We start from the raw sequence: 15,840 nt of genomic DNA, 5'->3' as shown, positions 1-15,840 counted from the left end.
AATATATTAATCCCTGCAAGCATCTCTAGAGTTAATGGAAAATCGGTTTGTAACCTATGGTCTTTTTGCTTTGCCTTCCATGTAGAAATTGTGGCTAAGTGAAAGGTTCATAAAATAAAGGTTTCATGGTGAAAAGATAACATTACCTTTTGCAGACTGTTAAATTCACCAGCTATTGAAAGAAATTCACCACCGTCAAATCTTATTACCTATTAAAAAAAACACAAGGGCAACATTCAGCTATGTTTGGCTTAAAACCAAACAATGAAAAAACTTTACTGCAGAATTAAAACAACATGATTGTTTCATTCCACGCTCTCTTCTTCCTGTCTATTTCTTTAATCCTACAATCTCCCAACTTAACAGTGCTCCTCCATTTCTGCCCTTACAAAACAACTTTGATGTCTTTTGATGGACAGTTTTGATGTCTTTTGAAGCTTGGGGCCCAAACTCTGGAAATCCCTTCCTGAATCTCTCCACCTCTCTCTCCCTTTGAGATGCCCTATCCATTGTAATAGATTAAGTGGCTCAGTGTCAAATTTTGTTTGGTAACATCTCTACAAATTTATTTTGACTGCTTTAGTATATTTTGAACAATATATAAATACAGTTTGATGATGTAGATGTTCTAATAGAAAGTATTTCATCTTATTCCTATCTTCCATTGTAGACCTTTTTCAATATTGGGAGGCAAGGCTTTGAGCATTAAATATCCAGTTCTGATTCATTCAGCAGTCTTTTTTACCCCCTTCAGAATTTGGCTACTACTGAATGATCTAAAGGTCTGGAAAATTATCAAAGTTTTTTTAAACTGGATACAGACAGCATTTCATTTGTGAGGAGGAATGAACAGAAAAAATGCAAAAAGCAATATCTGATCACTTGGAAATCCTGATGTATATAATTCCACTCACATTTGCCCTGGTTCCCAAATTCTCTTCCTACTAAGGCAGCAGTTTCCGCACTCACTTCCTGCTCACCAGGACCCTGTGTAGTTCCGTTGGCCACACTCCTTTGAAAATTACCTGGTTCAGATTCCTAAGATCACTTCAAATTTACTGGTTTCACAGATGCATTACTGTATGATATCTTTAAAGATAATAAATGACATTCAATAGTCTGGAAGATCTGCTACTCTGGTACCAAAATCCAAAATGTCCCAGATTAAATTGAATTTTATTATAGTTAGACCTCTTTGATCTAAGACAGTCAGTAGGAAACCAGCAGGGTTCAGAAAAAGTACTTCATTAACCAAGAAGTATCTTGCTACCAGACAGAGGTTAAAGGGCATGGTTTGGATACAGTTATGGGAGAGCTAGAAAAGTATAAGAGGAAGAAAGAAGTAGTTAGTTACATGGAAAGACTTAGATATGGAAAAACAGGACAAAGTTCAAAATGAATTCCTACAATATCATGGAATGGTTGGTCTGAACGGCCTAGTTCTGTGCCTGACATCCTGCAATCCTTTGCAGTCCTGGCTTTTAAGTGCCTTTTCCAATTAAGCATCCTCCCATAGATAATGCCATTGGAGTCACAGAGTTAAACAGCATAGAAACTGACTATCTGGCTCACAATGTCTATATCTATCTACACTAAAAAAATTGCCAGTAATCGTCCTGTAGCCTTCTATGCCCTGGTAATTCCTATCCTGGGAGGTTGCCTGCCTCCACCATCCGCTTGTGCAGTGCATTCTAGATTTCAACCACCACAGGTGAAAACGACCTTCCTCAGATCCTATTTAAATTTCTTACTCCTTATCTCAAAATCTATGCCCTCTAGATTTATAAAGGTTATAAAGTAGATTTTCTATTATCTACCCTAGTTTTTTCTATTATCTTTGCTATGATTAAATTCTCTTAATGTAGATAACCAAGGATAATATACCATTTTAAACAAACAGCAAGACAATCCAAATGGTAACCTACAGCTCCTGTAATCCAGTTGGCATAATCACTGCACAGGTAAGTGGCAAGGTTGGAGATTTCATTCACAGTACCAAAGCGGCCCATCGGAATTCTGTTCAGCATTTCTTTTTCAAACAATCCACTTGGGTCAAGTCGACTAAAGGCACCCTTAAAAAGGTTAGAATACATTACAAATGCTACAAATAGACTAGACAAACAATATTAATGTCGAACATTATTTGGCTAAAAAAATAGGTTTAGCTTTAGCTTGAAATACAATTATTTTGCACAGTAAAAAAGAAAATAAATATTTTAAATAGGTATATAAATACATTAAAATATTTTTAAAATTTTGAGGACATTAGATATCGGAGCAAAGTTACACCACGTCACCTCAAGCTTGCTCCACCATTTGATCATTAGTCTGAATTCTATTTTACTGCTAGATTCCCATAATCCCCGATTCAAAAGTTCTTTGTTGTCTATAATATATTTAATAAACTGCATTATACTGTTGGCTGAACGGTGGTTCCACAGAGAATGTAAGTTGCCTGCAATGTGCGTCACTGTGTTCCTAAGCTACACACAGTAGCTCAGAGGTACAGAATGGAAGTCAGATATATGAAGGTATTAGGATTGCTGTCTGTGAAGTTCTGAACACAAACAAAGTTCTTAAGCCCTATCTATTATAGACAGCTATGGGTACCCTAATTAAAGAGAGGTTATACTCTAGCCACTAACACTTCAAAAGCTGGATCACTTCCTTGTTGATTCTCCTCGGCAAGTTTAGCTGTTAATACCCACTATTTGAGCAGTGGGTCCTACCAAGGAGGAGATACTTCTAGCTAGCAAGGTACTTTAAACACAATTCATTTATTTTTAGTGATACACTTTTAAATTTGAATCAAATTCTTAAACATACTTAAAACTTAGAGAGGATTTCTATATTATAAAAGATTTCCAAATTACAAATGATTTCTAAAACACAAGGGATTTCCAAAATACAGGTAGAAATCCTATAAGCTAAAAAGACACACCAATGAACTGCAGATGAACAAGTCACTATCGCAAAAATTGAAGGCAGGGGAATGGAGTCTAGTCACCCTGTCTTTCTGTCATAATTCTTATTGTTCCTTACAAACCTGGGTTTGCTCTCTAACATTTATACTATTCCTTTTCTTTACATGCATCTGATAATTTTCAGATACCTTTGCTGGGACATTCACACAGATGGTCTAAAAGCTTTTGGCGACAAAGATACTAGACACACAAAAATAATGCCGTGAGCGTTGACTCTCCAAGTACACAAATCTCACAACTATTAAGAGATCAGTTACTTGATGTGCTAAGTGATAGTACCAGTCTGGTCTGTAAGCTTCCTTCATCTAAATAACTTACCCAGTATTGCCTAGTTTGATGAAGGCCCAACTTACATAACCCCAATGTTTTACACTGCACCTCTTGAGCAGCCAGCCCCATGCTGTGGGCCAGCAGCCTGCTCTCCACAGACTGATCATTGCTTCCAATTTACATTAAGAGCCGAAGACTGTTTCTTGTTAACGACAAGAAGCTGAGCAAGGAATACTGGTTGGGAGTTTTAACTTATTCAAAAACAATATTGGTTGGGAGTTTAACTTATTCTTTGAAACCCCGGAAGAGTCAGCTGGTGTGTCAGAAATCTGAGCTCGGCTACCCAGGCCCTGGACAGTGAATATTCATCACAAGCGGTGGTGTACTTGACCTCTCACTCCAACAGTGATTCCCTGATATTGTGATCTGACACTGGCTACCTAGTCCCTAGTTTTACAGCAGTTCTAGCTGATACACTCAGCACAGCCCCATTCATTCTTCACTGAGGATAAAGGTCCTCAGAACCGCAAAGGATAACAACTATTTCTTAACCTAGAGGCACTGGAAATGATGTTCCTTGATTATACTTAGACTATGCCTACTTCCTGCATTTACTGGACACAAAGAGAGAAATGAAAACTACACCTGGTCCATGGTTATGATCATTCAAATCTCTTTTACTTAAGTTTTAAGGCTAGCTATAAGCCTACATCATTATATTCCTAATACAGTTCTGAAGAATATTCTCTGGATTACCAACAACTAACGACTACATGTAAGAATGTGCTTGCATGTTTACTAATGGACATGGTACTACTGAACTAATTTTAAACTACAAACAACTGAGAATGAACAAGAGATAAGGTAGTAGTTAAATAATCTTATAAACATCAATTTAGAAATGCAGAGTAAACTATGCCTCAAATTAAATAGTCATAAGGTTACAGATGTCACAGATAAAGAAATAAGACAGCAATGGCATTGTTACAAGTTACAGGTTACTCCACATATATGAGTCAATGGTACGTGGAGTTGAGGTTGTAACCAGATCAGCCATAATCTTATTAAATAGCAGAATAGGCTTAAGGGGCAGATAGGCTTGTTTGTGAACCTAATTCATATGTTCATAATACCTTTGTTTTAATCGGTCCTGGTTGAATTATATTGAATCTCATACCATATCGACCCCATTCAGCAGCCAGTGATCTATGAACAAAAGCAAAAAGAAAGTTTGTAGCATTTCTGCACAGGTTGAATAACAAAATCTACCTATATATTAACAGTTGCATTTTGTGGTAAAACAAAATATCAATAATAACGATGAAATTTACAAAATTATGTGAAAATATCTTTGCCTACATCATTGGTCTAATACACTAAATGGAGGTGTTCAGCAAAGCAGTCATCTAATTTGCATTGTTTTATCAATAAGTGGTCTATCTAAAAACAGCAAGTGATCTTCCATAATGGCACAATGTGGCCCTCAGAACTTATGCTAACCAGTCATTCCTACTTTTGTCAGAATTACCCAGGCCAGATGTAAGGTAATCTACCTTAAAGGTTTTTTCAGTTATCTTTCCTCTACAGATCGATATGGTGAGTATTTCCAGTATTCTTTTGTTTCATATTTCCAGTAAAATGCTGTGTATTACATCTCACAGATCCACCATATTCTTTGCTCCACTGTTATTATTAATCCTTTTCTATTTACAGATATTTCAGATGAGAAGAACAGACATACATTACCCTCCCCAAGACAGCACCAGTAGCATTGATGTCACCAGAACAACCTGGGTTTTTATGTTGTCATCGACAATCCCTTTGTTCTCTCCAACCCTCCCCTGGCCCTGTCCACATACCCATCCACTGGTGAACTTTAACAAAAGATCATTTACTTTAAAGTTAAAACTTACTTTGCAGATAATGTCTGGCTTGCTGTATAAATGTAGCATTTTCTGTTTTTATTACAAATTTTCAACATGAAAAGACTAACATAAAGTTTACAGTAATTTTCTGGCTCTGACAATCCAGAAGATTTTAAATCATTTAAAATTATAATCTAGATTTTGCTATGCACCATGAGATAATGACACTATTTATTTTACAGGTGAGCCTTTACTGAAATTGCTACAATTGAAGAGGAGAACTGAAATAAGATCAGGAAGCACTGTGAACTGGACAGGAAACAGTGTGCCTTTTCAAATAACACACATAAAAGTTGCTGGTGAACGCAGCAGGCCAGGCAGCATCTCTAGGAAGAGGTGCAGTCGACGTTTCAGGCCGAGACCCTTCATCAGGTCAGGTCCCTAAGTCCTGACAAAGGGTCTTGGCCTGAAACGTCGCCTGCACCTCTTCCTAGAGATGCTGCCTGGCCTGCTGTGTTCACCAGCAACTTTTATGTGTGTTGCTTGAATTTCCAGCATCTGCAGAATTCCTGTTGTTTGCCTTTTCAAATAAGTACTTTGAAGAATTCTCACAAACTAGTGAAGACAGGTTTGAATTTGTTGTAAGATCATGTATAAAAGTGAACTAAAGGGAAAAAGATGGGATTTAAAAATGTATGTGACAAGGAAACAATTCATGTTGAGTTTTAATAAGTTAATATTTTAAATAATTGAATAAGGCAAAATGGTTTTAAATATCAATGTCCACAGATTTATAGCCATAGAATAAAACAGCATAAATATAGGCCCTTTGGCCAATGAGTCCATGCCGACCAAGGTGCACATTTAACAAGTCCCAATTTCCTGAGTTCAGACCATATGCCTCTAAGCCTTGCCCCTCCATGTATCCATTCAAGTATATCTCAAAGTATTCTGTTGTAACTGGCTCAAACACTTCCTCTGGCAGCTTAGGACCATAGGGCACAGCCCTAGAATAGAAGGGGGGGTGGCATTCTCACTGGAACCTATTGAATGTTGAAAGGCCTAGATAGAGTGGATGTGGAGGGGATGTTTCCTATAGTGGGTGAGTCTAAGACTGGGGACACAGCCTCAGAATATGGAGATGTCCATTTAGAAATGAGATAAGGAGGAATTTCTTTAGCCGGGGGTGGTGAATATTTGGTGTTTGTTGCCACAAGCAGCTTGTTCAATATGCTCACAACTTTCCGCGAGAAAAAAATATCCCTTCAGGTTCCTTTTAAATCTTTCCTCTCTCATCGAGTTCATAGTATAAGCCATATGCTGGTCTGACTTTCCAAAATGCATCAGCTGACACTTATCTATATTGAAATCCATTTTCCACTCCTCAACCCACTTCCCTAACTGATCAAGATCTCCAGCAATCTACGATAAACTTCTTCACTATCAACAACACCTTTTAATTTTGTCATGCTTAAACCTATTGACCAATATTTTGAATTAACATCCAAATCATTTATATAAATAACAAATAGCAAGGGTCCCAATACTGACCCTTGTGACACACCAATAATCACTGGCTTTCATTCTGAGAAACAATTTCGAACCACCACCTTCTGCTTCCTACCTCCGAGCCAATTTTAAATCCACCTAACTACCTCTCCCTGGATTCCATGGGACCTAACCTTCCAGACCCTCCAACAAAGCAGGAACTTGTTGAAAGCCATGCTAAACTCTAAATAGAAAACATCCACTGCCCAACATTCATCTACCTTTGTGGCTATCTCTTCAAAAAACTCTACGAGGTTCATTAAGCATTGATTTTTCATGCACAAAACTATAGACTCTTCCTAACCAAACTCTGTCTATCCAAATGTGGTCCCTCAAAATTCCTCCAGTAACCTTCCCACAAATGATCTCTTGCTGTGCACCTATTAAAGAACTTAATGGTTGGCAACTGTAATAGAAGCCTTGCAGACAATAATGCTGATTCATGTTCTTTTGCTGGTGGGCATGCATTTCAATGTCACATCCACTAACAAAGTTCTGGCATAGTTGTACAGGGCAAACGAAATAGCAACTCTGGCTTTTTGTTAATACCGGACACCTGTATATGTCCAAAGATAATTACTCTATAATAACAGAGAGAAATAATGACATTGATATTTTTATCAACTAAATCAGGTCTAAAGATACCTACTTGCTCATGGCTTCTACTCCTGCTTTTGCTGATGCACTGGGCATCACAAATCCTGATCCAGTCTCTGCATAGATGGTAGTAATGGCTAGGAAAGCTGCACCTACAAGACAGTGATTTGAAACTCACAAAATAGTTATATATGTTAAACATTTTAGAAAATATACAAAAACTAAGTGGTGAGAAAAATAATTTGGAGCATTTTTGAAGTATTAATAAGATAATCCTATTCTTTGAGAAGCTAGTGATAAAGCCAAGTAACTGTAGTGCACTCTTAGGTGATACACTGCAGTTACAGTATCCCACTCATGAAAGAATGAATGTTTTAGGTGGCTGGGATGCAAATCAAAAGTCAAGCACCCAAAACGTTAATTCTGTTTCTCTTCATTTGGACAACATCTTACCTTCTAAGTATTTCCAGCCTTCTCTGTTTTATGCCACTTTTTTTTTTCTCTGATCCATGACCATAACATCTTCTATGGGCAAGTTCACAACTCCTTAACTATTGAGATAGCTATGAATAAGGTTAGTATGTATCTTGCATGAAAGTATTAAACTGGGGGGGGGGGCAGTTGGAATTACTAGACTGTGAGACAGGAACCAGGGAATGCTAATTGGGAATAGCTTCTTTTGAGCAAGCTTAAATCTGGCACGTGGAGGTTGTTTAAAGACCAACTGCACAAAGTTCAAGGTAGGTATGTTCCATCAAGAAGGAAGGACAAGAATGACAAAAATGTCAGATGACTAGAGAGGTTATGAATTTGGTCAAGAAAGAAAAATAAACAAATGTATAGGTTAGGAAGCTAAAATCGAAGAGCTCAGGAGGATTATAAAGAAGCCAGAAAAGAAGGTAATAAGAGAATTAGGAAAGCTGGGTGGGGCCATGGAAAGTTCTTGGCAAGGAGGGTTAAAAAGAATACAAGGCATTCTATACATACATCAAGAGCATGAAGATAATTAGGAAGAAGGTAGGACACTGAAGGATAAAGAAGGGAACATATGCTTGGAGGTGATGTTGGGGGCAAGGCCCTAAATGAGTACTTAGCATGGATATTCACCAAGGAGAGGAACACAGAGGATAGAACATAGATGAATACAGCACAGTACAGGACCTTTTCCCCTTTGATAGTGTTCTGACCCTTAAACCTACCCTCAGATCAATCTAACTTTCCCTCCCACATAGCCCTCAATTTTTCTTTCATTCATGTGCCTATCTAAAAAATCTCTTAAATGACAACACCTGGCAGCACATTTCATGCATTAACTCGACTCTTTGTAAAAACTTACTTCTGACATCCCCCCCCATATTCTCCTCCAATCATCTTAAAAATTATGCCCCCTCCTAATTAGCCATTTCCACCCTGAGAAAATGTCTCTGGCTGTCGACTCTATCTATACGTCTTAACATCACGTGCACCTCAATAAAGCCATCACTCGTGCTCCTTCGCTCCAAAGAGAAAAGCCCTAGCTCACTCAACCCATCCTCATAAAACATGCTCTGTGATCCAGGTAGCATCCTGGTAAGTCTCCTCTGCACACTATATAAAGTTTCCACATCCTTCCTAAAACAAGGTGACCAGAACTGAACACAATACTGCAGGTGTGGTCTGATCAGAGTTTAATAGAGTCACCACAATAACTTGCAGCTTGAACTCAATGGCTTGACTAATGAAAGCCAGCACACTGTGTGCCTCCTTAATCACCCAACTCATTCATAAAAATCAACTTGCACAGCAACTTTGAGGACCTTAATATCCCTTCGTTCCTCCACATTGCCAAGAACCTCACCACTAATCCTCTATTCTGCCTTAAAGTTCGACCTTCACAGTTCTCACCATTTGCCACTTCTCAGCCCATCTATGCATCCTATCAATGTCTCACTGTAACCCATGACGAACTTCTACACTATCCACAACACTATCAATCTTTGTGTTATCTGCAAACTTACTAATCCACCCTTCCACTTCCTCATCCAACTCATGTATACAAAGCATGAAGAGCAGGGGTCCCACAACAGATTCCTGTAGAACACCACTGGTTACTCATCTCCAGACAGAATATACTCTCTACCTTCTCACTTTCTGTGGAGTTTGAGACTGCGGGAACAATTACTTGTGGAGTGTAGCAGCAGATTTCAAAAATGAGTGGTGCCTTTTGAAACTCCCTGCTGAGCTTGAGAACATTTGGGTTATTAGGTACTTGGCAGGGGCTAATAAAAAGTTAGGTTTAAGTGGAGTGACCATTTTGGGAGCAGCCATTATGTGAGTGGGACAGAGGTTCAAGGGGGAACCAAGGCTTTTGCTCAAGAGGCTTCAGTGAGAGGAGAGGCTAGTTTGAAGTTTTTGTCGTTTCTCTTTTTTAATGGTGCCTAACTAAGCAGTGAGAATGGATCCCAAGTTAGTGTTATATTCCTGTGGGAGATCTGGGAGACCTAGTCTTCCTGACGGCTACATCTGCGAATGTGTATCTGGGTACAGCTCTACAGACTGTGTTAAGGAACTGGATCTGGATGACCTTTGGCTCATTTGGGAGTATCAGGAGGTGACAGATAAGAGCTACAAGGAGGTAGTCACACCTAAGTTGCAAGAGGCAGACAGCTGGGTAACTGTCAGGAGAGGGAAAGGGAATAGGAAGATATTGCAGAGTACCCCATGCAGCTGTTCCCCTCAATAATAAGTATACCGCTTTGGATACTTTTGGGGAAAGCTGCAGCAGCTAGGTCTCTGGCACTGAATCTGGCTCTGTGGCTCAGAATGGAATGGGAGAGAAGACAGCAGTGGTAAAGGGGATTCAACAGCCAGAGGAGCAGACATGAAGGAGGCACTTGGATGTTATGTTGCCTTCTAGATGCCAGGGTCAAAGATACCTCAGATTGAGTCTGCAGCATCCATTAGCTTATTTAGTTTGGTACAACATTGTGAGCCAAGGGGGCTGTTCCTGTCCTGCACCATTCTATGTTCTATAATCTGTTGCCTTGTAATATCATCATTTTATAAGACATAGGAGCAGAATTAAGCATCTCGCCCGCCATTCAATCTGGGCTGTTTTATTACTGCCTTTCAACAACATTCTCTTTCCATTTTCCCATAACCTTTGACATCCTTACTAATTCAGAACCTATCAACACCTGCTTTAAATATACACAAAGACTTGGTCTCCAGAGCTGTCCATAACAATGAATTCAACAGATTTACCATCCTTGGTTATTTCCTCAAAGAATTCCAACAGATTTGACAGGCAATATCTTTCCTTAAGGAAACATATTTTATCATATGCTTCCAAGTACTCCAAAACCCCATCCTTAATAATGGACTCTAATATCTCAAGAACCACTAAGTTTTGCTAAATGGCCTAGATGGAGAATTTCCTGAATGGGGAAGTGAGGTGACTTTTTTTTTCTTTCTTACTTCTCTTCTAATATTTGTGCATTTGTATATCTGTGTACTTGCAATGCTACTGTGACACTGTAATTTCCTTTAGGATCAATAAAATATCTATCTATAATTTCCAGTCTTTCACCTCCCTCCCTTCTCAAACATATTAGCAAACCACAAAAGTTACATTTTGAAGTTTTCTAATTCTAATATAATGTTTTCTACCTCTTCTTTCCTCCACATATCTACGTGATCTACCAAGAACCACCAGCATTTTCCTATTTTTATCCCAGAAGTAAACGCTCAACCTATTTCCCATAAATCAGGTTTAAACTCTAAGGGAAGTTTTACATTACAACTGAGTTTGCAGAAGGATCTGATAATAATATGATTCAGGATCTAGCACTGTCAAACATATCCTAAATATCTTTATTTTACTTAATATGCCACGGGGTACTTTGAATGAACCTGCAAAAAAGCAAGATTTAAAGTTTTCAGACCTGTCAAGTAATATAACTGAAATAAATGTTATCTCCTATTATTGGCGAAAACAGGGATTGAAGCAGCAACACTTTAAGCAACAACATTATCCATCTCAAAATAAGCATCAAGACAATCAATATTAACCTTTTTTCTGATATGTACAAATGAAATACACAATGTTTTCCATGCGGTTTCTAAAGAGCAAAATCTTCTTACCTTTTTTTGCTTTAATCAATTCTTTTCCAATTTCCAGAGTTACATATGCAGTACCATTGAGAACAATTTCTGTAATGGTTTTAAAAGCATTAGCAGAAAGTCTTTCCGAGGGTGAGATAAAGTTTCCAGCTGCGTTATTTATTATAACCTAGTGTGTGAGAAAACAAAGGTGTAACCAAACAGTTTTTAACCTATCAAACTATACTGCAGCTCAGAATTTCACATCATATGGATGGTTTGGGGTTTTAAAAAAGGGCACTCTGTCAGATGAATGTTTAAATATTCAGAATTCAAAACTCCATACAATTACCAATAGCACTGAAGGTACATGAAACATCTATTCAGCCAAATGAAGCCATTGACAGGAGTAATTGCAAGGAAGAGGATTGAGATTCCCAGTACTGGGAACCATGATTTTCTCACAGATATTTTTTGTAGTTTTGTATAAGACCATAAGACATAGGAGCAGAATTTACCATTCAGCCCATGAGTTTGCTTTGCCATTCTATCATGAAAGATTTATTATCCCTCTCAACTACATTCTCCTGCCTTCACTCCATAATCTTTGATCCCCTTAATCAAGAAACTATCAATCTCCACCTTAAATAAACTCAATGGCCTGACCTCAACAGCTGTCTGTGGCAATTAATTGCACAGATTCACTGCCATCACGCTAAAGAAATTCCACCTCATTTCTTTTCTAAATGGATGTCCCTCTATTCAGAGGTTGTGCATTGGTCCTAGACTGTCCCACTATAGGAAACATCCTCTCCACATCCACCCTAGCTAGGCCTTTCAATATTCAGAACCAGAATCAGGTTTATTATCATCGGAATGTGCTGTGAAATTTATTAACTTAGCAGCATAGTACAATGCAATACATGATATATAAAATAAATAAAACAATTACAGTAAGTGTGTGTGTGTGTATATAGAATAGATTAAAACATTAAAACTGGTGTAAAAATAGAAAAAATATGTATATTAAAAAATAAGTGAGGTAGTGTTCATGGGTTCAATGTCCACTTAGGAATCAGATAGCAGAGGGAAAGAAGTTGTTCCTGAATTGCTGAGTGTTTGCCTTCAGGCTTCTATACCTCCTTCCTGCGGTACAATGAAAAGAGGGCACGCCCCAGATGATGGGGGCCCTTAAAATTGGATGTCGCCTTTCTTGGGCACTGCTCTTTGAAGGTGTCTTGGGTACTACGGAGGATAGTATCCAAGATGGAGCTGACTAATTTTACGACTTTCTGTAGCTTCTTTTGGTCCTGTGCAGTAGCAACCTTCCCCCCCCCCCCACCTGTACCAGACAGTGATGCAGCCTGTCAGAATGCTCTCCACAGTATATCTATAGAGGTTTTCGAGTGTTTTAGTTAACAAAACAAATCTCCTCAGTCCTGATGAAATATAGTCGCTGTCTTGCCTTCTTTATAGCTACATAAATATGTTGGGACCGGATTAAATCCTCAGAGATCTTGACACCCAGGAACTTGAAATTGCTCACCCTCTCCGCTTCTGATCCCTCTATGAGGACTGATTCAATATTCAGTAAGTTTCAATGAGATTTCCCTCCATTCTTATAAACTCCAATGAGTACAGGCCCAGAGCCATTTAACACACCTCATACTTTCACTCCTGGAATCATTCTCATGAACCTCCTCCGGACCCTCTCCAATGCCAGCACATCTCGCTTTAGATCAGCGATCAATGATTTAGATGATGGAATAGATAGCTTTACTGCCAAGTTTGTAGATGATTAGAAGACTGCTGGAGGGGCAGGTAGTGTTGAGGAAACAGGTAGGCTTCAGAAGAACTTAAACTGATTAGGAGAATGGGCAAGAGAGTGGCAAATGAAATATAGTGTTCGAAAATGCATGGTCATGCACTGTGGTAGTAGAAATAAATGTGTAGACTATTTTCTAAACAGGGAGAAAATCCAAAAATCTGAGACGCAGAGGGACTTGGGAGTCCATGTGCAGGACACCCTAAAGGTTAATCTGCAGGTAGAGGAAGGCAAATGCAATGTTAGCATTCAATTCAAGAGGTCTATAAGAGCAGGGATGTGATGCTAAGGCTTTATAAGGCACTGGTGAGGCTTCAACTCGAGTATAGTGAACAGTTTTAGGCTCCTTATCTAAGAAAAGATGTGCTGGTATTGGAGAGGATTCAGAGCAAGTTCACAAGGATGACTCCGGTAATGAAAGGGTTCTCATACGAGGAACGCTTGATAGTTCTGGGGCGGGACTTGCCGGAATTTAGAAGGATGAGGGGAGATCTCATTGATACCTTCCGAATGTTGAAAGTCCTAGACAGAGTAGATGTGGAAAGGATGTTCCCCATGGTGGGGGAGTCTAGGACAAGAGGGCACAGCCTCAGGATAGAGAGGTATCCATTTAAAACTGAGATTCAGAGAAATTTCTTTAGCCAGAGTGTGGTGAATTTGTGGAATTTATTACCACAGGCAGCTGTGGAGGCCAGGTCATTGGGTGTTATTTCAGTCAGAGCTTGATCAGTTCTTGATTGGATATGGCATCAAAGATTATGAGGAAAAAGATGGGGAATGGGGCTGAGGAGGGGAAAAATGGATCAGCCATGACTGAATGGCAGAGCAGACTTGATGAGCCAAATGGCTTAATTCTGCTCCTATGTCTTATGGTCTAAGGGGCCCAAAATTGCTCACAATACTCCAAGTGTGGTCTGACCGACACCTTATAAAATCTAGGCATTACATCCTTGCTCTTGTATTTGAAATGAATGCTAATGTTGTATTAGCCTTTCTTACCATTGACTCAACCTGTAGGGAATCCTGCGCAAGGACCCTCAAGTCCCTTTGCACTTCTGATTTTTGAAAGTTCTTACTGTTTAGAACGTGGCAGAAAATATTCTACATTTTTATTCTTTCCACCAAAGTGCACGGCCATATACTTCCCTACACTATATTCCATCTGCTACTTCTTTACCCAATCTCCCAATCTGCCTAAGTCCTTCTGCAGACTCACTGCTTCCTCAACACTAGTTGCCCCTCCAACTATCTTTATATCATCCGCAAACCAAGCCCCAAAGCCATCAATTCCGTCATTAACATATAACATGAAAAGAAGCAGTCCCAACATCAGCCCCAGCAGAACACCACTAGTCATCGGCAGCCAGCAAGAATTGACCCCATTTATTCCAACTCTTTGCCTCCTATTAGTTAGCCAATCTTCTATCTATGATAGTATCTTTCCTGCAATACACTGGGTTCTTATCTTGTTAAGCAGCTTCATGTGTGACACTGTGTCAAAGGCCTTCAGAAAATCAAAGTACACAACATCCACCAACTTCTTTTGTCTATCCTATCCCGTTATTTCCTCAAAGAATCCCAATAGATTTGTCAGGCAAGATTTCCACTTAAGGAAAACACTGTGACATTGGCCTATTTTTTCATGTACTTCCAAGTACCCTGAAACCTGATCCTTAATAATGGACTCCCACATCAAGTCGTCAAGTCAATTTTATTGTCATTTCGACCATAACTGCTGGTACAGTACACAGTAAAAATGAGACAATGTTTTTCAGGACCATGGTGCTACATGAACAATACAAAAACTACACATTTCCCAACACTGAAGTTAGACTAGCTGGCCTACCCCCCTCCCTTAGTAAACAATGGAATAACATTTTCAATTTTCCAGTTCTTTGGAACCATTCCAGAATCTAATGATTTTTGAAAGATCACTATGAATGACTCTACAATTTTTTCAGCTACCTCTTTCAGAACCCTGGTGTGTAGTTCATCTGTTGCACATGATTTGCCTACCTTCAGAACTTTCAGCTTCCCAAGCACCTTCTCCTTAGTAATAGCAATTACATTCACTTCTGCCCCTTGACACTCTCGAACTTCTGGCATAGTAGAGACTGACACAAAATACTTATTGTTTGTCTGCTATTTTCTGTCCCCCATTACTATATCTCCAGTGTCATTTTCCAGTGGACCGATAGCCACTCTTGCCTCTCTTTTATTCATTATGTATCTGTTATCCTCTTTTATGTTATTGGCTAGATTACCTTTATATTTCATCTTTTTTTCTCTTTTAGTTACCTTCTGTTAATTTTTAAAAGGTTCCCAATCCTCTAACTTCCCACTAATTTTTGGTATATTATGTGCCCTCTCTTTTCTTTTGCTGCTGTCTTTGACTTCCCTTGCCAGCCATGGTTGCCTCATCCTCCCTTTAGAATACTTCATCTTTGGGATGTATCTATCTTGCGCCTTCGGAACTGCCCCCAAAAACTCCACCCTTTGCTGTTCCGCCATCATCCCTGCTGGAGACACCTTCCAATATACTTTGGCCAACTCGTCTCTCATGCCTCTGTAATTCTCTTTACTCCACTGGAATAGTCATAGTCATACTTTACTGATCCCGGGGGAAATTGGTTTTCATTACAGTTGCACCATAAATAATAAATAGTAATAG

General features: G+C 39.0%; 1 protein-coding gene across 1 annotated transcript in view; it reads right to left on the bottom strand.

Moving 5' to 3' along the window:
* The window catches only part of decr1 (2,4-dienoyl CoA reductase 1, mitochondrial), a 38,573-nt gene that overhangs the window by 2,207 nt on the left and 20,526 nt on the right, over nt 1-15,840 (bottom strand). The window contains exons 5-9 of the mRNA XM_072256768.1: nt 11,387-11,534; nt 7,317-7,416; nt 4,388-4,460; nt 1,926-2,072; nt 147-209 (exon numbers count right to left, since the gene is read on the bottom strand). Coding sequence (XP_072112869.1) covers nt 147-209; nt 1,926-2,072; nt 4,388-4,460; nt 7,317-7,416; nt 11,387-11,534 — 531 coding nt within the window. The remainder of the gene's footprint in view (nt 1-146; nt 210-1,925; nt 2,073-4,387; nt 4,461-7,316; nt 7,417-11,386; nt 11,535-15,840) is intronic.

The sequence above is a fragment of the Mobula birostris genome, chromosome 1, assembly GCF_030028105.1.
Source record: "Mobula birostris isolate sMobBir1 chromosome 1, sMobBir1.hap1, whole genome shotgun sequence".
Taxonomy (NCBI): Eukaryota; Metazoa; Chordata; class Chondrichthyes; order Myliobatiformes; family Myliobatidae; genus Mobula; species Mobula birostris.
Note: the sequence above shows the minus strand (reverse complement) of the source record. Positions and strands in the feature narration are given on the sequence as shown.